The 22418-nt window shown below is 38.4% G+C and overlaps 2 protein-coding genes across 6 annotated transcripts in view; one reads left to right on the top strand and one right to left on the bottom strand.

The window, feature by feature from the left end:
* The first annotated feature begins 3 nt into the window (after positions 1-3).
* hnrnpa2b1 (heterogeneous nuclear ribonucleoprotein A2/B1) lies at positions 4-13148 on the top strand. Of its 4 annotated transcripts, XR_001730425.2 has the most exons (12): positions 14-146; positions 4467-4577; positions 6349-6495; positions 7432-7642; positions 7927-8028; positions 8106-8186; positions 8663-8725; positions 9214-9333; positions 9906-10028; positions 10795-10877; positions 12227-12331; positions 12862-13148. XR_001730425.2 is itself a non-coding variant. In XM_016994379.2 (11 exons), the coding sequence occupies exons 1-10, from the start codon at positions 108-110 to the stop codon at positions 10854-10856; spliced, it is 1050 nt and encodes a 349-aa protein (XP_016849868.2). In that variant the 5' UTR covers positions 4-107; the 3' UTR covers positions 10857-10877; positions 11039-11522. The 4 variants fall into 4 exon arrangements, 3 of the variants coding, with proteins under 3 accessions (XP_016849868.2, XP_016849867.2, XP_016849869.2); XM_016994379.2 differs by lacking the exons at positions 12227-12331; positions 12862-13148 and adding an exon at positions 11039-11522 and having other exon boundaries at positions 4-137; XM_016994378.2 differs by lacking the exons at positions 12227-12331; positions 12862-13148 and adding an exon at positions 11039-11522.
* nfe2l3 (NFE2 like bZIP transcription factor 3) overlaps positions 11200-22418 on the bottom strand; it is a 16910-nt gene continuing 5691 nt past the window's right edge. Inside the window, exons 2-3 of one of the 2 annotated variants that reach the window (XM_003222153.4) lie at positions 19262-19337; positions 11200-17009 (exon numbers count right to left, since the gene is read on the bottom strand). In XM_003222153.4, the coding sequence (XP_003222201.2) occupies positions 15936-17009; positions 19262-19327 (1140 nt within the window). In that variant the 5' untranslated portion in view covers positions 19328-19337 and the 3' untranslated portion in view covers positions 11200-15935. Of the gene's footprint in view, positions 17010-19261; positions 20656-22418 lie in introns of those variants that run through there. The other variant, XM_008112677.3, reaches the window with a different exon arrangement.

The following is a 22418-nucleotide window of genomic DNA, read 5'->3' on the forward strand; positions in this document are numbered from 1 at the left end:
CGCTTCACGCACTTCGTCTCCTGTCGCCGAAGGAGCCGCCGCGAAAGCGCACCTCCCACTACTCTGCCCTCGCTCTATCGCCTCGCTTCGCCGTTTCGTCCGCCGAAATGCCTCGCGGAGACCGGGAGAGCGACTGGGTGAGTGAGGTAACGGACGGAGTGGCTCAGCTAATGGCAGACTTTTACTTTGAAGTGGGAAAAAAGAAGCCCCGCCGCCATTGTGTTCCTTTCGAGTTCGAGCGAGTGGATAAAATGGCGGCGGCGCAGGAAGGGAAAAGCGCGCGCGGGGGGCAAGAATGGATTGCGTTTAGGCCTCAACTTCATAAATTCTTTAATGGCCGATACCTCACCGCCTCATCCTATTTTCTCCTCACAGAATAACGATAGAAAACATCGATAGTTTTTTTAAAAAAACGAAACATCATTAAAGAAGGGATTTTAAAAAATCGTATTTTACTATCGAGCCGGCATTACTACAAAGGGTGGGGGCTTTATCGTTTATCCATCGCCCCCCCCCCCTTTCCTTTTTGGCGCGATTACACTTCGGGCTTCTTCGGCTTTTTCCGAAAAGCGCCAGGACTGCGAATTTATTCGTTCGGCTTTTTCCGGAAAACACCGAAGGTGCTGCGAGGGCGAATCGGTATCCTTCGGCAGTCTTCCGGAGAAGTCCGGAAATTGCCGAAGGGCCCGCCCTGCGGTGACGAAGTTCCATGTCGCTCTGCGAGGCCTTCCTTGCGTTTTAAATTCTGATCACTTGTAATTTCAAAAATTGCTTGTAATACCAACAAAAAACCCAAAAGTGACAGCAAACTTGAATCTGAAGTAAAGGGCCGAAATGGGGAATGAACAATTCGATAGGGTTTGTTTATATGAAGGAAGTAATTTGTTTAAAAATGCGCCGTTTGCGCAGCAAAGGGGAACGATGAGGTAATTTTCAAAGACGTAACAGTAAAGGCCGCCGTAACTCGTATTCTCGAAGCGCGTTACTCCAAGCGTGGTGCGTAGCATAGGAAGCCATAGCGTCCGTGTCTGGGTTAGAGATTGCGGTGCGCCTGCGCGAACTGCGGCAGAGTACGCCATTAGCGTGGGTCTTGAAGAAGTGACGCAGAAACGCTGGGTGGCGCAGTTGGCGGGACTGGGATCCTTCTAATGAGGCCATGGGGAGGGGAGGAAGGTTCTGGAAGGGCCCGCGGCAATTGGGAGGGGGAGAGGCGGCCGGGCCATAATGGGCGCCAGAGGGCTTCCCTCTTTGTTCCAGGCGGGGAGAAGTGGGTGATTACAAGAGTGCGCGCGCAGATGAGCAGAACAGCCTTTCACGGCCTCTGGGGAACGACCCCCTCTCCCCCCCCCCCCCCGCCTCGACTTGCTCGGCGCCATTTTCTCTTCTCGCTGAGGACTTCGGATTCACGGGGCCATCGCATGGCGGAATCTTTTTCAGCGGGAGTTCAGGAACGGGGAGGATAATGCGCTATGGATTTTTCCTCCCATCAGATTACGTGATGCGTTGTGTAGTACAATTGGATCACGAAGAGTGGCCCTTTCTGCATTGCACTACAGCAGCGGTTCTCAACCTGTGGGTCCCCGAGTGTTTTGGCCCACGACTCCTGGAAATCCCAGCCAGTTTACCAGCTGTTAGGATTTCTGGGAGTTGAAGGCCAAAACATCTGGGGACCCACAAGCTGAGAACCACTGCACTAAAGCTTCAAAGTCCCTTTTATATCACACCATTTTACTGTAGCAATTTGGGTAATCTGCCATCAGGTCTTCCAATTTACTACAATCAATAAAAATGCAAATTGTTCATCTGAAAGTTGTCTCGCTGGTAGAATAAATGAAAATTTGTTGACATAGGGCCCCTTTTACATTGCCATATAATCCAGATTGTTAAATCAGAAAATCCATGCCTGCTTTGAACTGGTATATATAATAGTAATAATAATACTTTTATTTGTATTCTGCCCTGTCGCCCCAAGGGGACTCAGAGTGGATTCCAGCATACACAATGGCAAAGGCAAACATTCAATTGCTAGAAACAATAAAACATAGGTAAAGGTGAATGGCAGCCATCAAAGGTGAATGGCAGCCATCATCTTTATAAGGGGACATTGCGAAAGTGCTAATCGAATATTGGTTCCAATTATAAGCGTTAACGGTGGTAAAGTGCTAGTGTGATGAGTGGTATGACATTATAATACACACTGTTAACCATCAGTTCAAACCTAGTTTAATCAAACACCCCCCCCCCCCCCCCCAAAAAAAAAAACCACACACACACACTCCGGAGGTGTAGATATATGTGAACGGCTTAGAACAAAACACCCCCCTTCCACCACGGCAAGGGCATAGATGGTATCTGCTGGCAGATTAGACAGCCAAACAAAAAACCCTTTCTCCATTTATATGAGTCTACACTGCCATATAATCAAGTTCAAAGTAGATAATCTGGATTTTATATGGCAATATAGAAGGGATAGTTTGGGATTCTGAATCTTGTTACATTTGTGAAGAAATAATATGCTTTTTTGGTTAAGAGCAGAATATGAAGTTAAACTATATGGGCTCCTGATGTTAAATGATTGTCAGATAGTGTCAAGTCCAAAATGTAGCAAAATGAAACAGAGGGTTTTTTTTTTAAAAAAGCAAAGGTATTCTTGGTCAATTCCAAAACTGAGAAACATTCAGTTACGAAGTGGATGATAACTGCTGATTGATAACCTCCCCCTCCCCCCCTTCACTGTTAAAGTAGTTGCCTATCAAAGTAAGGGCAGTAAGACACCAGTTTTGACTATTGCTATTTTTTTTTTCAGATTTTTTATAGCGCTGTATTTTTGGAGATGCATTGAGCTGTGGGGCCATGTGTTTGGTGCTATTCAGCCTACTTAATACCTCATCACATAGCATATGTGCATGCATGCAGATTGCGAAAGTACAAGCTTTTCCTACTTGCTACTCGCATCTGAGTTCAGTAATTATTTAGCATGCCTTACACTCTGTATTAACATTTTCAGACACAGGAGCCTAAATCCAATTACTAATCCCAGTCAGAATAGATTTAATGAGCCTGCATATTTAGGAGTAGCAGTTGGATTTATAGCATGGAATTGCAACTTTAAAAAAAAAAACCCACGCTGGGTGGCACAATCTGAAATATTTTTCAATTGCTTGTTTTTTTTAAGGTGAATATTGTATCATTGTAACTAATTTGTGTTCAGGCACTGTTTTTCTCTCTTCCTTATTTTAAATAGACTCAATTGACACATCCAAGAAGTCACTACAGTTCATTTCATTCTTGGTGCAGGGAAAGAAAAGAAATTTTAATAAATAAGGGAGCTTAAAAACAGTCAGATAAGAAATGCAGGGGCCCAATCTTTTTTTCTTTTCTTTTTTCTTTGCAGGTTAAGCATAAGGCAAGCCTCTTTGAGATTACTTCTGTGCGTTAGGAACGTGAAGCTTGCTGTTTGAGCTGTGAAGGAAGCTTGCAGTGCAACACTCAGGCTGATTTTTTTTATTTATATATAGCAGAGTTTCTTATTGATGTGGAGATTGACCACTTGAAAATTAAACATACAATGTAGCAATGGCTTATATAGAAACATAATGTGGATATATAGAAACACTGGTGTGCCTGTTATTAATTTTTAGATAGCCAGTGTTTCATGTTGAGAATATAAAAAGATTCGTAGTTTCATGGTCATTATAACCCAAAAGAGTTTCTTCTGTAAAACTCTGAGACATATCTGTTTATAAGACATATCTTGTGCCTGTAGACATGTTTGTAACATCTCAAGATACTGCTGTAATCAGTTGCAATAAATGATAAATATGTATTAGTATGTGACACTTAAGTATCTTCAAGAGGCATTAATACTTTAACATTTCAGGTTACAGTACCTCTGTTAACCTTTCCCTGTTATTTCTTTGCCTGCCTGCTAAGGAGAGACAGATGAGACAGCCAACTAGAAAGTTAGGTGAAGTTTAAAAGGCTTTGGCAAGGAAAGAGAATAACATAATTATCTGGGTGCTTGGATAGCACGCCTCCAAATGAATTTTGTATACTGTTAGACTCAAATAAGGACTGCTACTCGAGACAGTCTAAATTTTTCTACTTTTAGATGTTTTATCTTTAAACTAAAACTGCTCAAACAATTAGAAATATATTTTACACCTTATCTGGTGAATCTTGTAGGGTTTTCATTTCTATTTTTTATGTAGGTATAACTAACAGAACAGATTGTCCATATTTAGTTTCCAGTTAGATTAATACCTTATTTCTTGAATCCAGTTCTAAAGGAGGTTTTTCCTGGTGGCCATCAGAACTTAAGATTCTGTATTTTTTAATGTATTATCCCAAAAATGTGTTTGGCCAAAAAGATAATATAATATTCCCTAATTATGCTGGGGAGAGTTAAAACCTGGCATTGTGAAATTATTTAGTTTGTGCTATGTTATCTTTTTTCTTTGTATTAGAGGGAAAAAGAGCAGTTCCGTAAACTGTTCATTGGTGGCTTAAGCTTTGAGACAACAGAAGAAAGTCTGAGAAACTACTATGAACAATGGGGCAAGCTAACAGATTGTGTGGTAAGTTGTGTGTATTCATCTTTCGTTGCTGTTTTGAATTGGTTTAAGACAGAGGTTCTCAAACTTTTAAAGCCACAGAGCCCTTTTTGAAGGAAAATTTTATCGTGGATCCCCAAGAAACTTTGGGACACATTGTATTTTAAAATTTGATAGATGGGCCAGGCCAGTTAGAGAATGTTATGTGAACTAATTGGAAAAAATGAACAAATTTCTATGCACACTGCAGATATCTTGTTTGTAGTATGAAAGAAAAAAAGAATGCCATATTTAAAATTGATAGCAATTTTAACCAACATAAACCTAACAGTATTTTAGTGGAAGACCTCCAGGGGCCACCCAGTTTAACCTATTTCTGCCATGCAGTAAAAAAGCACAAATGCACCCTCAACAGATGACCAGCCTTTTAAATAATAATACTAATAAGAGCAACTCCAGGGGCTAACCAGTCCAGCCTGTTTCTGCCATGCAGGAAAAGCACAGTCAAAGCTGCAGAGGGGGAGGCTTTGCAGGTCATGGTGGCAGCGGCTTAGAGGCCCCGCAGGCCGTTACATTTTAGGTTAGTCACAGCTAAGCATGTTGCCCATACCATGAAGTTGGTCATAATTATGCTTAGTGGAAATGAATAATGCTCCTAGTTTTATATGAATATTGCCATATTTACTCAAATCTATTGCTCATATTTTTGTTTGATTACCTTGCTAAATTAGGGTTTGCATTAGAGTCATGTAATACAGTAATCTTAGGACTGAGCCAAAGCAAAAAGGGAAGCTGCTTAAGGAGCACCCATTTGAAGGAAGTCATCTCAAATTTCATTACCACAGCTCAGTGTTACGCTATCCTGGGATTTGTAGTTTGGTGAGGCATCAGTATCCTTTGGCAGAGAAGATTGAAGACCTTGTAAAACTACATTATTTCATAACATTGAAATACATGCACCCCAAACTTCCATTGCTGGGGGCCAAATTACAAAGTGCACTTTTCAGCAGCATATATATATATTGTTACAGGGTTTTGAAAATTAGATTTCAATGGCAATTCAATTAGTAAATAATAAATGGGAGTGTTTGATTTTTTGGGGGGGAGCAGATGTGTGCAGAAACCCATGAAGAAAGGTATAGCATATTGAAGAATCTAAGATAAATTTATATTAAATTTTTGCTACAAATACAGTATGAAGGTATGTGTGCCTAAACAATACATGAAAGCAAAATAAACGGGCATAAAAGCCTGCGTAGTGACACACAAAGGAAATGTGGGGCGTTGAATGGTACAAACATAGAACATGATGATTATTTACTACAAAGAAAGCTAGGTCTAAAAGAAATTTTACTCTGAAATTTTGCTTTTTAATAAATATAGAAATAACTTTTTCTACTGTGGAGTAGGGTTGTGTCACATGGTGAGCTCCAAAAGGAAGGGCTCTGGTCAAATTTGATGTCTTTCATATGAATAGGGTTAACTTTCTGTAGGGCCTTTTTGGGTTTTTGAATTCTGCTGTGAGACAAATACTTTATTCTCTGAGGATGACCCTATTCTTATCTTTGTATACTTTGGAGGAGCTCTCTATTATTAATCACCCTGCTGACAAGTCTCGAGTGAAAAGAAAATCTTCAGTTGAATTAGGAAATAACAGGAAATAATTTATATCCCTGAAAATACAACTGAATTATCTATGATGGGGAATTAAGAAAATACCAAAAGAATAAGTACAGAGATGGTTTCTTTGTAATTCAGAAAACATAATTGAAATTCATATTTCCTCTTTTTGTAGGTAATGAGAGACCCTGCAAGCAAACGTTCACGAGGATTTGGGTTTGTGACATTCTCTTCCATGGCTGAAGTTGATGCAGCCATGGCTGCCAGGCCTCATTCAATTGATGGAAGAGTTGTTGAGCCTAAAAGAGCTGTAGCCCGAGAGGTAACCTTGTTCTGAGACTTGAAGATTTCATTGTATGCTCTCCTTTCATTGCTTACTGAGCCTTTAAAAATAGTTCAGGTGTAATTGAGCTTATAGTTCAGGCTTGGCCCCATGTAAGCTGCCCCGAGTCCCTTCGGGGAGATGGGACGGGGTATAAGAATAAAATTATTATTATTATTATAGTCGCATTTGAAGACTATGTGTAGAATACAGCTATTTGTGAAGAAAGAATTTTGGCCAGCAAACACTTGTTTAGGAGTTGTAAATGTGATATACAGTAGAAAAATCAGTGTCATACTATCACCAATCCACAAGATATGGTTAATATAAATAGCTGTTTTGTGTTGATATGGATAAAACATACTGACCCATTTAATGCTTTTATACAATTGCTGTCATAACTGTAGGTACTAATAAAATCTTAAAAGTTAATTAAATTTCTGAAGATGAGGTAGGCAGTTGGGGAAGGGAGCCACAATAGCACCCAGCAGGCTTTTTAGAGCATTTTAACACATAACCTTTGAGCCCCCAAATGCCCTCTAGGGAACAAAAGGGACATTTCCCTCATATTTATGAACCTTGGGCCATTTCAGACCCAGTTGTGCCTAAATTGATCCATAGTGTCACAAAACATGTCAGTAATGCTCCGAATTGCCTAAGGCCTTAAGCAGAACAGCATTTTGAAAACTCTTGCTTGATTCTTGAGGTTCCAAGGGCCTCCGTACGTGATGGAAATGCCTTCCACAACCTGTAGAGAGCTTTGGTGAACATTTTGAAACAAAATGGGGAATAAATTGATTCCCTGGGGACTGCATTCCTTTGTTAACCTCATTGTATTGACAAAATATCTAACATTCAGTAAAGCTTTAATAAAGATAACAGCACATAAACTCAATCTTCCTTTAGGCTATTTCACAGTTTTAATCTTTTTTAAAGGAATCTGGAAAACCTGGAGCTCATGTGACTGTCAAAAAGTTATTTGTTGGTGGAATTAAAGAAGATACTGAGGAACATCACCTCAGAGACTACTTCTCGGAATATGGAAAGATAGACACAATTGAAATAATTACAGACAGGCAATCTGGCAAGAAGAGAGGCTTTGGATTTGTAACTTTTGATGACCATGATCCTGTTGACAAGATTGTGTGTAAGTAAACAAACAGTAAATAGCTTCAGAGTTACTGAATTTGGTTCATTTGAATTTTCTGATACTGTTTGGCATATTTAATGTGTTGTAATAGGTACCAGATGTGTGGCTTTTTATTCTTAAATATAATTATTTTATAATTTAATATTTATAAATACAAATCTTGAGGTCATTAGGTTGCTGTACTTTATTTCTCTCATGGCCTGTGTTGAGAACATGTCAGCTTAGCTCATATTGAAATAGTTTCAATTTGCTTTTAAGGAATGGTCTCATTTTTGTTTTAGTGCAAAAATACCACACAATCAATGGTCACAACGCAGAAGTAAGGAAAGCTTTATCTAGACAAGAAATGCAGGAAGTCCAGAGTTCAAGGAGTGGACGAGGAGGTATGTTGTGGGTTGTGTTGTACTTTTATGTTAAGCATTTTTAATTATTGAAAATTGAGCATGTAAAATACTTGCAGGGAATTTTGGTTTTGGAGACTCACGTGGAGGTGGTGGAAACTTTGGACCAGGACCAGGAAGTAACTTCCGTGGTGGATCTGGTGAGTCAGATTACTGCTGTCTTTACAATAACCTTGATAGAGTCTCGCTTATCCAACATAAATGGGCCGGCAGAATGTTGGATAAGTGAAAATGTTGGATAATAAGGAGGGATTAAGGAAAAGCCTATTAAATGTCAAATTACGTTATGATTTTACAAATCAATTGCCAAAACATATTTTGCAACAAATTGACAGAAAAAGCAGTTCAGTGCACAGTAACATTATGTAGTAATTACTGTATATATGAATTTAGCACCAAAACACTGCCATGTATTGATAACATTACAAAAACATTGACTACTAAAAGGCAGACTGCGTTGAATTATGCAGAATGTTGGATAAGCGAAACTCTATTGTAAGAGCACCTTTCACTTATCTGTGATGCTTTTCTTACCTGAGGTTACTCTGTAAGCAACATGTCGGGGAAGCACTGGGTTGACCCTAGATAGTTAATACAAATTTCCTATTTTTGACAGATGGCTATGGAGGTGGCCGCGGTTTTGGTGATGGATACAATGGATATGGTGGAGGACCAGGAGGTTGGTATAGTTAGGTTCCTTCATTTGAGAAGCTATAGCATAACTGCAGAGTGAAGTTACAATGAATTGAGGGGTATTTGTGTTGCAGAATTGTTAAAGGCAAAGGTTCCTGTCTGCAAAATTGTATATGTATCTTATTTGAAATTTGTGTTTACCATACAATTTGGGTTTTTCCTAACTGCATTGTTCTTCAAACTCTTTGCAGTTTACCAAAAAGTTTAGGAGATCTGCAATAAACATTCAGAATATTTTGGGATTGAGGGTTTAGCATTTAAATCCATACTTTTTGTCAGTTGCAGGAGAATATTTTTCTCACTACTTTAACCACCCATGCTACTTTTGTGAAGAGCTTTCTAGCTCTTCAGTGCGAGTTGCAGAAGTCATTTGACTGAACTCTGCTGTAACATACTACTTTGTATCGTATTTACCGTCTTAAGACTAACTCAGTATATCGAACCTAACATTTATCATGCCTTAACTTCTGATAGGTGGCAATTTTGGAGGCAGTCCTGGATATGGAGGAGGAAGAGGAGGCTATGGTGGTGGAGGGCCTGGATATGGCAATCAGGGCGGGGGCTATGGAGGCGGCTATGACAACTATGGAGGAGGTAAGATAGGACAATAGTCTTGAGGATTTATACATGTTTGTTGTGGAAAAATAACACTTTCAGAGCTATTGATAATCTCAAATTGTATTTTTAAAACTGCAAGTTTTGGCAGGCTAACAAAAATGTTGCATTCTTGGAAGATTCATCCCACCTATATAAAATGTTTCCTTTTGAGCTGCTTGATGTGAAGTGTTTTTCCTACACAGAAATATATAAATAACAGAAAACAATACATTACTTTGAAAATGCATGGACTGTTTGGTTTAAATTGGAGTATGAAATGTATAACCTTGCACAGCTTACTTTCTGAGGCTCATTTGAGGCAGGAAAGGAATGACAATTTTTTTGCATGCCACATCCATCTCTCCATTGTAGATTTAACGGAGGGGAAGAAGAGATGGGTGATACAGGCAGAGAAGCAGGGTGGAGTGTGTTGATCTGCCTTCAATGGGCAGCCCCCACTTGAGTATCTGTCATCAGCATATAGATAATGATATAGATTGATTTAACATTGTAGCATCTTTATCTGCTGGTGGCATTCTGTTGTAAAAAACTTTTTTTTTAAATTTCAGGCAATTATGGAGGAGGAAATTACAATGACTTTGGAAACTACAACCAGCAGCCCTCAAACTATGGTCCAATGAAGAGTGGAAATTTTGGTGGAAGTAGGAACATGGGAGGGCCATATGGTGGAGGTATGTTGCAGCGAGACAGCTATATATTTCCCTACAACCTTTTGATCCAGCTTGAGTGTATAGTAGAAGGTTATTAAACTGCCCTGCAAGAAAAGGGTGTGATTTTTTTCCCTTCTATACTTTGAGTGCAGTCCATGCTTGTGACTTTTCTATCTTTCTAAATGTGATTACTGCTTCCAAAGATTTCTTCTTGGATTAAAAGTAGATTTCCCTCTTCTGTAGGAGGGTCTGTCTTTAGAAGGGATAGGCAGACATTGTCTTTCTGCGGCAATAAAATTCTTGACAGTTGTGACAGGGTTTACCAAAGGGAGTGATAACTTCCCATTGCAACTTGGTACCTGAAGATTTTCTGTTACAGCATTAATTATTACACAGGAAAATATTTCACACTTAGCAGAAAGTTGGAAAAAAAGGATTTTTTGGTGACCCCAGTTAATAAAGACTCAAACATTTTTTCTTCTTATGCTTTCTGGAGTTCGCTAAGCAGTCAAATTAGCACTGATTGTTGGGAGTCTCTGTATTGCATAGATGTATGTAAGCATTTCGAATACGCAATTGCATTTTGTATTATAATGTTAAAAATAGGTAATTTTGTTCTAAATTTCAAATTTAATTCATTAGATTCGGCGGCCGCTGCCTCTTTTATTATTCTATATGCCCATGAAAGATACTGAAAGCATAAACTTGGGTTCTGTTTTTAAATCTACCTTGATATATGAGCTGTTGGTCAATATTGATTTTACCTTGTCCAATGTCTCAAATGCAGGAAACTATGGTCCTGGAGGAAGTGGAGGAAGTGGGGGATATGGAGGGAGGAGTCGTTACTGAACATCTGAAAGCTTTTCATGGGTGAGTGTACCACTTTAAATGCTAAAATTACAGTATTTCTTGGTTTAGTTGCAGGGGTTAAAAAAGCTTTTAGGATCATATTATCTTTCCTTTAAAAATAAAACTGGGTAGATGGACAATTTCATAACCTATTTTTTTACTCTTTACTTCTGTTGAAACAGGCTTCACTGTATAAATAGGAGAGGATGAGCCCAGAGGTAACAGAACAGCTTCAGGTTTTCGAAATAACAATGTTAAGGAAACACTTATCTCAGTCATGCATAAATATGCAGTGATATGGCAGAAGACACCAGAGCAGATGCAGAGAGCCATTTTGTGAATGGATTGGATTATTTAATAACATACCTTACCGTGGAGGAAGGATTGTAAAAATGCCTTTGAGACAGTTTCTTAGCTTTTTAATTGTTGTTTCTTTTTAGTGGTCTTTGTAAGAGTGTAGAAGCATTCCTTTGATAATGTTAAATTTGTAAGTTTCAGGTGACATGTGAAACCTTTTTTAAAAAAAATTCTCAAAGTTTTGAAAAGCTATTAGCCAGGATCATGGTGTAATAAGACATAACGTTTTCCTTTTAAAATTTTAAGTGCGTGTGTAGAGTTAAGAAGCTGTTGTACATTTATGATTTAATAAAATAATTCTAAAGGAAATGGTGTGTAATTAGAGATTTATTTTAATAACTACATTGTAAATTAAGGCAAGGAGTGGGTAGTAGAAGGTCCCACGAATATACAAAGTTACTGTTGTACATGTACAATGTTGGTCAGATAATGTGTTCTGTAAATCACCAGGTTTAAAATACCTAGATAACTTAAGGGATATCTCTGCAAGGAGAAACACCTTTTTAGATCTTTTAGATGCTGCTTCTTCAATGGCAAGGGAAGGAAATATCCCCAGCGAGGTACTCTTCCAGGGACACAGGTCTAGTGCAAGAGAACTCTTGAGAACGGCACTAAGTTCAGCCAGTCTTAAAAAGCTGTGCTGTACTTCGGCAAAGCTTTAACTACCGTAGTTTTAAGGATGCCAACGAGAGCTGAGGGTGTAGAGCAAAATAGTTCTAAGCTTCAGTTAAACTTCTTTAGGTAAGATCTTATTTACTTTTTCTTTCTTAATATTCGAAAAAAACAAGAAACTAATACTATATGACAGTGTACTGTTTCAGTATAGTGGTTATGTTATCTAGTTTAACATAGCAATGATCCAAGTTAACAATTGTATATTGAAAAATTAAGAATTCTATATTTATTTTGGGGGGTGTGGGGCTGTTCTGTTTTTTGTCCATTTGTTTTGCTATTACATTTTCATTTATTTTAATTTCAGCTGCTTAACCTATCTTTTCCCTTATGGAATCTAGCTCCATGCATCATGGACAAGCAATAGACCTGCTGAGCAAATGAACCAGCCAAGGGTCCATTAATACTTTGCAAGGGTTCCATCCCTGCAATGGTCAGTTAAAATGGTATGTTGTAGCTCGCTTACATGATACACGTTTTCATATTTCTGACTTCCATTTTCTTAAAAGCCTATCTACTGAAATTCTGGATGTAAAATAAGATGTACATATTCAGAACAGCAGAGTCTTTTGCTTGTGGGTATTACTGTGTTTTACAACTTAAGTTTAAATATAAAGTTAATACAGAACTTCTGATGTGGGAATACATTTTGTTCTTAAAGCTGTGTAAAAAGCATCAGGTAGTTGTCAATAACAAATATGAAATATTTACTTAATAGCTTATATTTACAAATATTTCTCTGAAACATAACATTAAGCATTTTGCTTTGATTAGCATCCTGTTTGGTTGAAGTAGTCTAAAATTGCAGAATCTGTCACAGATTTCTGTTCTGCTTTTTAAAAAACATGCTCATTATAATCTGCATATTTGAAGAAAAAAAAAACCAGATTTGCCTCATTTGCCAACATTTTCCAGCCAGTAATACAAAGAGGCATACTTGATAAACATCTTCAGATACTTTCTTTTTCTTTGGCAGGAAGGTGCCAGGCTGCAGGTAACTAATGAAGAAGTGGTCAACCACAGAAACCTCAAGAAATAAGAAATTTCTATTGTCATCACAAAATACTCGGTTTTACTGTGTTTTTAATAATGTTTGGGATTTAAATTAGTACTGCAGCCTGCTGTGTAATGCATTTTAAAATACATAAAAGTGCAGTTGTAACTGTTTTTAAATTGCATTTGGCTAGGACATCAAGACTAATGTGGACAGTAAATATTGTCATATTTTTATAAATGATATAATAAAATTTTTATATAAAAATACTCCTAGTCTGATAACCTTTTGGCACGTCATGTGATTAAACTACAATTCTCCCACAACACTTTGAAGTGTAGGTATTTTCTGAACTAAGTCTTCAATAATGCAAATACTTGATTGTGTGATAACATTCCTGCCAATAGTGAATTCTCATTCTGGCTGTACAGCAAAATAGAACTGCAAAGCAAAAACATGCCGGGGGGCAGGGGGATATTTGGGAAGAGAACTTAAAATATCATTAACTGAATATTGGAGACTGATGAACAGAGATTGAGTATCCTGAAAAAAGATAAGAGGATGGCGTGCTTCAGCAAAGTACCCTAAACAACATTTGGTAGGTCTCGAGTAATCTACACTCATCTGTTAACATTCACTAGTAGTACAAGGAAAGGAGGTACTGTTGTAGGAAGAGCATTTGTTAAAGAATCAGTCGTGCCAATAATTAATGAAATTAGAAGACGTTTCAAATGTGCCTCTGCATTGAACATACATTGCATTTTTCTGGAAATAAATTAGCTGTAAATTAAGGTCACTGCTGGGAAGGGACAATCTTTGTAGTCTATCTGAGCTGGAAATTGCTTTATGTCAGCAAATAAAAGCTACCAACTCTTGGGTACTTAGCCCCCTTATTATAAGGCTATGTCATTTTTCTGTATTTAGGATCCAGCAGGTTGAGAGCAAAATTAGAGTATGAACCTGATTTTGGAGAAGCAAATAAATATACAACCTGTCTTGAGCATGCACTCATTTGTACACCTGAAAAAGATTCCGCTAAAAGTATATGATCGATATTACATACAGAAGCTTTGGAAATACTGTAGTATGCCCCAAAGTTTTTATAGCACTGGAAGATATATGTGTCAGTACTTGACCTGAAGAGTAACAAAAAATGGAAAGTAATGAGATCTCGTTTAGACTTTTAAGAAAATGGGTTTGTCTTGTGCTTCCCTATTTATACATTGCACCTAGATTGCCTATCAGTTTTGAAGAATTTGGGTCCTAAATTACTGAATGCTCATCAGAAGATGTGAACAGCACAGAACCATGGCTAGTGACTGAATAATTCTCAGGCCAGAAATAGAATTTTTTCTAAAATACAGTGTGTTTCAAAAAGAACCCAATTTGAAATTACTGTTTGCAACCATGAATGAGACCACTTGAAAGGTTGAGGCATAGAGTTTTAAAGGATTACCACTAGGTGCCTCTCCCAGCACACTTATTCTCAGTAATTTGCAAGATGACTACCCAGCAACATAAGGTCAAAAGGTATTTTCAATTTTTAGAATGATTTTTTAGATTTGTTTCTGGCTCAAAATGGTTAGTAAAACTTAATAGCTCATGAAACCTTTTGTAACCTGCGTAATTATAACATGTTGCCATTGTGAAATACACCACTTTGAAATTGGGTCCATCATTTTGAAGCACCCTTTATTGTAAATTGGTTGCTTTGTACATGTGCTTTCAAACACCCCTGGTATTTGTAGCCAACAATCCAAAAGATAATTGTATCTAACTACTTTGTGTGCAAGAAAAGACAGGCTCTGGTAACCTTGGTGTATTAAGGCTACAATGAGCTGCTTAGGCTGTTGCAATGAAATAAACTGCAAATTAACAACATAAGTAGCTACAACTGAACAGACCAAAGGTTTTGTTTCTGTGTTTGTTTGGGTTTTTTTTACAGAAAATACATTCAAATTCTGTAAGCTTATTTTAAGAAAATCTTTATTAACAGCCCGACTAAGTAACAAGTGCCAAATTCTTCTGTTCTTTGGGTGGTTGTGAAACTAGTATTATATTTCATAAGTGAATATTCACTTTCATATATCTATGCTGAATATTGGGCACAAATAAGATCCTAATTAGAAGCCTTTGAAATAACACTTACTTGCTGAAATATGCTAGTGAGGGTCACGGAGATCATTAGAAGTCACACATTCAGGCTCAAAGGAAGGCAATGGTAAAATCTCTTAGAATAAATCTTGCCAAGAAGACACTATTAAGAAACAACATGAAGGCATAGAGCAGCAGCAGAGGAATCTTCATCTTAGGAATGTGACTATATAGTTGTGCTGTCAATATACTAAGATGCTCCATGTTTAAACTAGATATGAGGTAGCTGCAATAAAATGCCAGGTGTGTAGGTATTTATGCTATACAATAACGTGTTTTTGAGGTTAAAATTCCAGAAACCCATTTGCCCCAAACTGGCAACAGAATACATCTTGAGTATCCCAAAGGCAGTTGTCTTGTCCCAAGCTTTGAAGCAAAACATGTTAAGAAACAAAGAAAGAATTATTTCTAAATAGGGCTTAAATATTCAGAATTTAACAAGATAACACATGATACAAAAGAATGTTATAATATATTATGCAATAGAAATATAAGTAATTTATTCCAACTAAGGAAGACCTGCCCTTTTGCAGAAGAAATTGAACTGTTTTGGAACCAAATGTTCACGCCATAAGGATTCATTTCTATGTGTATAATATTTGAGAATATTCTACACTATATTAAAATTTAGAATAGCTATCAAAGTAGCAGGCATTTGTTAGTGGCTGATTAAACTTCTTTTTAAATGATGTAGTATAGAAATGTTCTTTGGTAATATAGTAGAGCATGGTAGGTATTGTCCTGTGAAGTTTGACCTATAACAACAAAAACAAAACACCCCAACCTAAAACAATCCACCTCTGATTTCTATCACTGTCTCTAAAGTCATTTTGAAAAATGTTCATTTTGTAGTATGACCCCAAGCAAACAGTCATTGCTATAGCAGTATAGAGTATATTGATCTAGTTAATAGATATTCCTTTATCACCTCTTAGTCTATTGAAAATGTCCCAACAAAGAAAATTTATTTTTTGTTTTATATTGCTAATTGATCTATTGCGCTTTGTCTTTTGTCTTTTAAGCTTTTCTTTTTCTGTTTGAAGGTGACATACATCATCTTTCAGGTTCATAATTACATCCAGTTTACGCTTGCGGCAGTTTTGAGCAGCAACTTTGTTTTTTCCTCGCCGTCTTATGTCACGAATGAGTGAAAGTTGATTATCTGTCAGACAATATTTTGACAACATGCTATTAAAGGAATCAACAGGCAAAGTCACAATATCATTTATGGCAAATGGGATCCTCAAGGCTTTTGCACAGTATTCATCATGGCTTGGGTTTCTATTTATGTTACTTAGTTTTCTCATTGTGCCTTTACTCAGTTTCTCCAGCCATATATCATTCTCGGACATAGAGGATGCCTTCTGATGTGTGCTCTGACTATATGTGTGATCATGAAACACACTTACAAGCAATTCTTCACCCTGTCCATAATGGCTTTGATAATCTGTGCAACAATACTGGTTATGTTTTAGGGAGTAACCTCCTACCATTCCTAAATCATATATCAAAGATTCCGTATCACTATCGCAGGTAAAATCAAAGGATGAACTGTGAGTCAAGTCTGAGGAAAGGCTTGACTCAGAATCCGAGTCTTTCAAAAGGCAGCAAGCTTCCAGTGAATCAATTTTTTCCTCCCAGGCTAAAGATGTCAGGTTTATTTCATCCAATCCATTTGCATCCATGCCCAAGAACAAATCCTGGCTTGTTAGGTTCCAGTCATTAATATCTGATGAAAATATCCCTAATAAACTCGAACTAGGAAATTGTGTTGTGTTCAAGCTGCAACTTAAGGATGAAGCCTCCATCGTCTCCAAATTCTGTTTCTCTGCATTTACTGTAGTAGGGCAATATGATCTCAATGTTGTAGCATCATGAAGGTTTACATCATGATTAATAGTCTGGGCTGAATCTTCGGTGTTATCCAAGTCTGACAAACTCATACTCCTGTTATTGCTGCTATTTTCTACTTCTTCCTGAAATTAAAGAAAAATGCAAATATGTTTTCTATGCACATACTGTGTTTATAAGAAGGCCTGCACCTTTCCTTGTCCCTTGAAAATATTAATGCATCTCCAACATTGCTAGAAGAACAACCCCTTTTTTAGAATATCTAGATTTAGCTAGATGGTGCAGCAGGTTAAATCGCTAAGCTAAAGAACTGCTGCACCACCGTAAGGTCAGCGGTTTGAATCCGCGGGACGGGATGAACTTTCATTGTTAGCCCCAGCTTCTGCCAACCTAGCAGTTCAAAAACATGCAAATGTGTGGAGGTCAATAGATACAGCTTCAGTGAGAAGGTAACAGCTCTCCATGCAGCCATCCCAGCCACATAACCCAAGAGGCATCTACAGACAGCACTGGCTCTTCGGCTTAAAAATGGAGATGAGCACCACCCCTTGAAGTAGGACATAACCAGACTTAATGTCAAGAGGAAACCTTTACCTTAGATTTAGCTGTTTTCACAGAATGTCAAAAGGACACCTTGTTCCCATCAAACTGTGCAACGCAACTAAAAGTGAGAACACAACCCGAATAGTATTTTTCCTGTACTGTCTTTCAAAACTGGTTTTTGCAGCTAGACATGAAGCCAGACTGGAACAGGTCAAGAGAGCATGTCATCCAGAAAAGCTTGGTGTTCACCATCAAAAACATGGTAGAGCTAGAGGGAAGCGGGACATTGATTATAACTGGCTGCTTTATGACAGCACAACTGCTAGTTGTGCAAGACAGCACCAGAATTTCCAGTTTCCAAAGGAATCATCTTGCTACTCTGTGCAGGCAAAAACAAGTCCAGTGACACATTAAAGACTACCTGTCAAGTCCTGCTTTCCGGACTCAGACGACAATGGGGAAGAAGAGATGGAAATTTCAGCTCGTCTTAAGGTTCCATCTGCTAGGTCGGACTTGTATTGCTCCTGCAGGGCTGCATCATTCTATGCCAGATCTTGAACCAGCAGTCTGAAGGCTATGGTGTGGCTTACCGCAGATCCTTTTCTCTGTTGCAGCTGCCTTTTTTCTGTTTAGTCTGCCTTAACACAATCACCCCCAAGTCCTCATTTCCTTCACAGGGGCCCCTTCTATAGTGCCATATAATCCATATTATCAAAGCAAATAATCCACATTTTCTGCTTTGAAGTAGATTATCTGTGTCTACACTGCCATATAATCTAATTCAAAGCAGATAATCTGGATTTATACAGCCGTATACAAGGGGCCAGAGTTATTCAGGAGGGAGCTAGCTTGAAGAAATTTGACCAGGCACGGGCAAACTAGTAGGCTAGTAGGAATTGTGGGAGTTGAAGTCTAAAACACCTGGAGGGCCAAAGTTTGCCCATGCCTGAAGTAGACCATTTGACTGCTGGCTCAGATAACAGGCTAATGACCCTGGTTTGGCCATTCACAAAGTCAACTGGTCAAATGTTGTATAAAGTTGGCACTGAGCTAAAAAAAGTTTCAAATTAGTCTCTGCCTTTCCAGCAAAACTTTCTGGTAAAGCAGCTGACTCTAGAAGCAGGGAAAGGAATAGCCTGAACCTGATTTAACTGAGTTTGCAAATCAGCCACAGCTGCTGACAGATGTGAAACTTGAGCCATTCATGTCTGATTCTTCTGCTATAACTCTTCCATGATTTTAAGACTGGAAACCAGCTTACTGAGGGACTTTGCCTGGATTTCTGACAAGTCCTATTCTGTAAGGCAGAACAAGGTTTTTCTTAGTACGTATAAGCCAAAGGCTAGCAAAAGAGCAAACAAAGAGAGCTTTAATGAAGCTCGGCAGTCTGAGGTCCACATGAGGATGATAAGCAAGAAGTCTATCGGAGGAATCCAAAAGAATAACCTATCACGAAGTTAAGGTTAGGTCCTCCTTTTCTTGCCTGTGTTCCAGGAAGGTTGGTATCCTTATGCTTTTCTCATGAGGCTGCTGAGTGGCTACTCTCCGGGTTCAGCCACTTGGGAGTTGCAACTCTAAGACTCAGAAGCTAGCATTTCCTGCCTGCTCTTCCCTTTTGCTGTCTGAAAACAGGGCATAGCACTACCAAATGTATTACAGTAATAGCTTTTGTGTACTGCAGCCCATTGTTCACAGCATTTCGGGTAAGTATACTGACACCACTGCCATTTGAAAAAAGAGGGTATTTTCTTTGGGGTGGGGGAGGGAGCTTTATAGGAATTACAATAGGTTTGTACTGAACAGGATAAATTTATAAACACATTATAATACTTACTTCCAATGCATTTGCAGTCAGTAGCAGTGGAAAGTAACCTTCCTGGGCTGGAAAAGAGTCAGCCATGTTTCTGTAACTGCAGAAATAAATGAATAAATTAATCTCACACTGAAACAGTCATGTCTAAAGTGTCTAGTTTCTCCTTTATAGGAGACTAGCTGTGCCCGGCCACGTGTTGCTGTGGAGAAGAATGGTGGTATGGGAAATAAAGTATTGAGGAATTGGTGGTAGTTAAGGTAAAGGGTAAAGGTTTTCCCCTGACATTAAGTCCATTATAAATGGGTTATCTAGCTGTGTGGAAGGGCCTTGAGTCTACACTGCCATATAATCCAGTTAAAATCAGATAATCTGTATTTTATAGGCAGTGTGGAAGAGGCCTAAGTGAGGCCTAACTCTGCCTGTCCCGTGGGCTGAGTGGGTTGCTAGGAGACTAAGTGGGTGGAGCTTAGCCTTCTAACTGGCAGCAATTGTATAAAAACAATTATTCCTCTCCCTCTAATTAGGACTTTATTTTTCTTTTCTTTTTGTTGTATGAATGTAGAGGCATGGATGAGGGGTTGTGCTGCCAAGTTTAGTGTTTCTGGGATGTGTAGTTTTGTTGTTTTGTCCTAGGCCGAAATTTCACTACCCTTTTATATATATAGATTAAGATCTGCTTTATGTCTGTCTATTGGTGTAGCAGTATGAGCATTGAAGGTTATGGTTCAAATCCCTGCTCCGCCCTGAGTGACCTTGAGCAAGTCACACCCTCTCAGCCTCAGAGGAAGGCAAAGGCAAACCCTATCTGAACAAATCTTACTAGGAAAACCCCATGACAGATTGGTTTTAGGGTTACAATTTGAAGACACACAAGAAATACAACTCTGACAAATGGGGCTACAAATGAGGACTTTGTGTTGTCGAAGGCTTTCATGGCCAGAATCTCAGGGTTGTTGTGTGTTTTCGGGGCTGTATGGCCATGTTCCAGAAGCATTCTCTCCTGATGTTTCGCCCAAATCTATGGCAGGCATCCTCAAAGGTTGTGAGGGTTGTGAGCATCAATTTCATTCAGAAGGCTTTCAGATTGGAGACAATTCCTGTATTTTATTGCTCTACTAGTTTTAATATTTAATTTGGGATTTTAATGTGGGATTTGTTATTCTGACATGTTTTTAATTATGTCATGCTTTAAAAAAAATAAAGGTAAAGGTTTCCCCTGATGTTAAGTGCATGACTGCATGGAGCGCTGTTACCTTCCCGCCAGAGTTACCTATTGATGTACTCACATTTCCATGTTTTCCAACTGCTAGGTTGGCAGGAGCTGGAGCTAACAGCGGGCGCTCAAGCCGCTCCCGGGATTTGAACCTGGGACCTTTCGGTCTGCAAGTTCAGCAGCTCAGCACTTTAACGCACTTTGCCACTGGGGCACCTTTTAAAAAATACAGTGGTGTAAAACATTAAGAGAAACGTATTTATAATAAATTAATTGACTACTTAGCAGTAATTTTTAAAATTGCTTATAATTGGAAAATGTTAGAAATCATGCTGAAGGAACCACTTATGTATTTCTTCAGTTAAGTGTCATGCATATTACAGTGCATGATCTTGTAATATCTTACAATGCATTTCTTTTAGGCAGTCCTATTCAAGTTCTCGGGAAGTGCTCAGCATTAATCAGAAGTGAAAATTAGTCAGCTCTTGCTTCCCTGTACTCATCCCTCCAGGTCAGGGTGGGGAAACTTGTTATACTGCTACCTAAAGAACTAACAGAAATGGAATAATAGCCAAGTAAATACTTGTTCCAATTTCCATTACAATGGGTAAAAACCATTCCAATTTAGAAAGAGCAGCTTCATGTGTAAAACAAATGAATTGATTAGAACTTTTCATATGTTTGATCATTTGCTTTCAAACACATAGCTATCTGCATATATTTCTCTTAGGGAAGATATATTGAAAAGCCAAGAAAATTAAAAGTATTATCCTCAAGAATATGCATCAAGAACAAATGGAGTTAAATACCATAACACAACATAACATACTTCATTTATATATGGGTTTCTTCCCATACAAAAGGATCCTTTTCTTTGCCCAATACTGCGGGAAGAAAAGAAAGAACATTTTTGTGCCTCAAGGCTGAATTCAGGACAGAATGTGGAATGGAAATCAAATTTACATTATAGAATTAAGAATCATTGAGCTGGAAGGATACCCCAAAAGACATCCATTCCAACCCACCTGCTATTGTATCATAGAATAATAGAGTTGGTAGAGACCACATGGGTCATCTAGTCCAACCCCCTGCCATGAAGAAAAAGCACAATCAAAGTACGCCTGACAGATGGTCATCCAGCCTCTGCTTAAAATCCTCCAGAGAAAGAGGCTCCATCACACTCCCAGGTGGCATATTTTACTGTCAAACAACACTTATTGTCAGGAAGTTCTTAATATTTAGGTGGAATCTCTTTTCCTAGTATTTGAATCCATTGCTACATGTTCTGGTCTCTAGAGCAGCAGAAAACTAGCTTGCCCCCTCCTCAATATGATATCCTTTCAATTATTTAAACATGGCTATCATGTCCCATTTCAACCTTCTTTTCTCCAAGCTAAATGTACCAGATCCCAAATCTGTTCTTCATAGGACTTAGCTTTCAAAATGTTTGATCATTTTGGCCTCCCTTCTCTGAACCTTTCCAGCTTGTCAATATCTTTCCTGAATTGTGGTGCCCAGAACTGGACACACTATTCCAGGTGAGGTCTGACCAAAGCAGAATAGACTGGGACTATTACTTCATGATGCTGAACATTTTATTTTTGTAGTACACATCATATAAGGTAACAAAGATTTTAATTTTCCCACACGCTAAAATGTTATTTATATTACTATATATTTGGATAGAACACACACAGCACATTAATATGTGTATACGAAAAATGGTTTCAGTACCAATTGATTGCTCAAATTCAGCTCTGTCAGCATAACAACAATGACTGATTTTCATCTTTGAGATGCCATCAACCAAAATCTCATCTTTGCAGACTAGCAGCACCCCAACCAAAGTGTTTAGAAGGTGTTGCAAACTGTAATACTAGGGTAGTGGTTCTCAACCTGTGGGCCATCTGGTCCACGAACCTCCTTCCTCTTTATTATTATTTTTATTTTATTTCCACCCCTTTC

This window comes from Anolis carolinensis, chromosome 6, assembly GCF_035594765.1.
Source record: "Anolis carolinensis isolate JA03-04 chromosome 6, rAnoCar3.1.pri, whole genome shotgun sequence".
Lineage (NCBI taxonomy): Eukaryota > Metazoa > Chordata > Lepidosauria > Squamata > Dactyloidae > Anolis > Anolis carolinensis.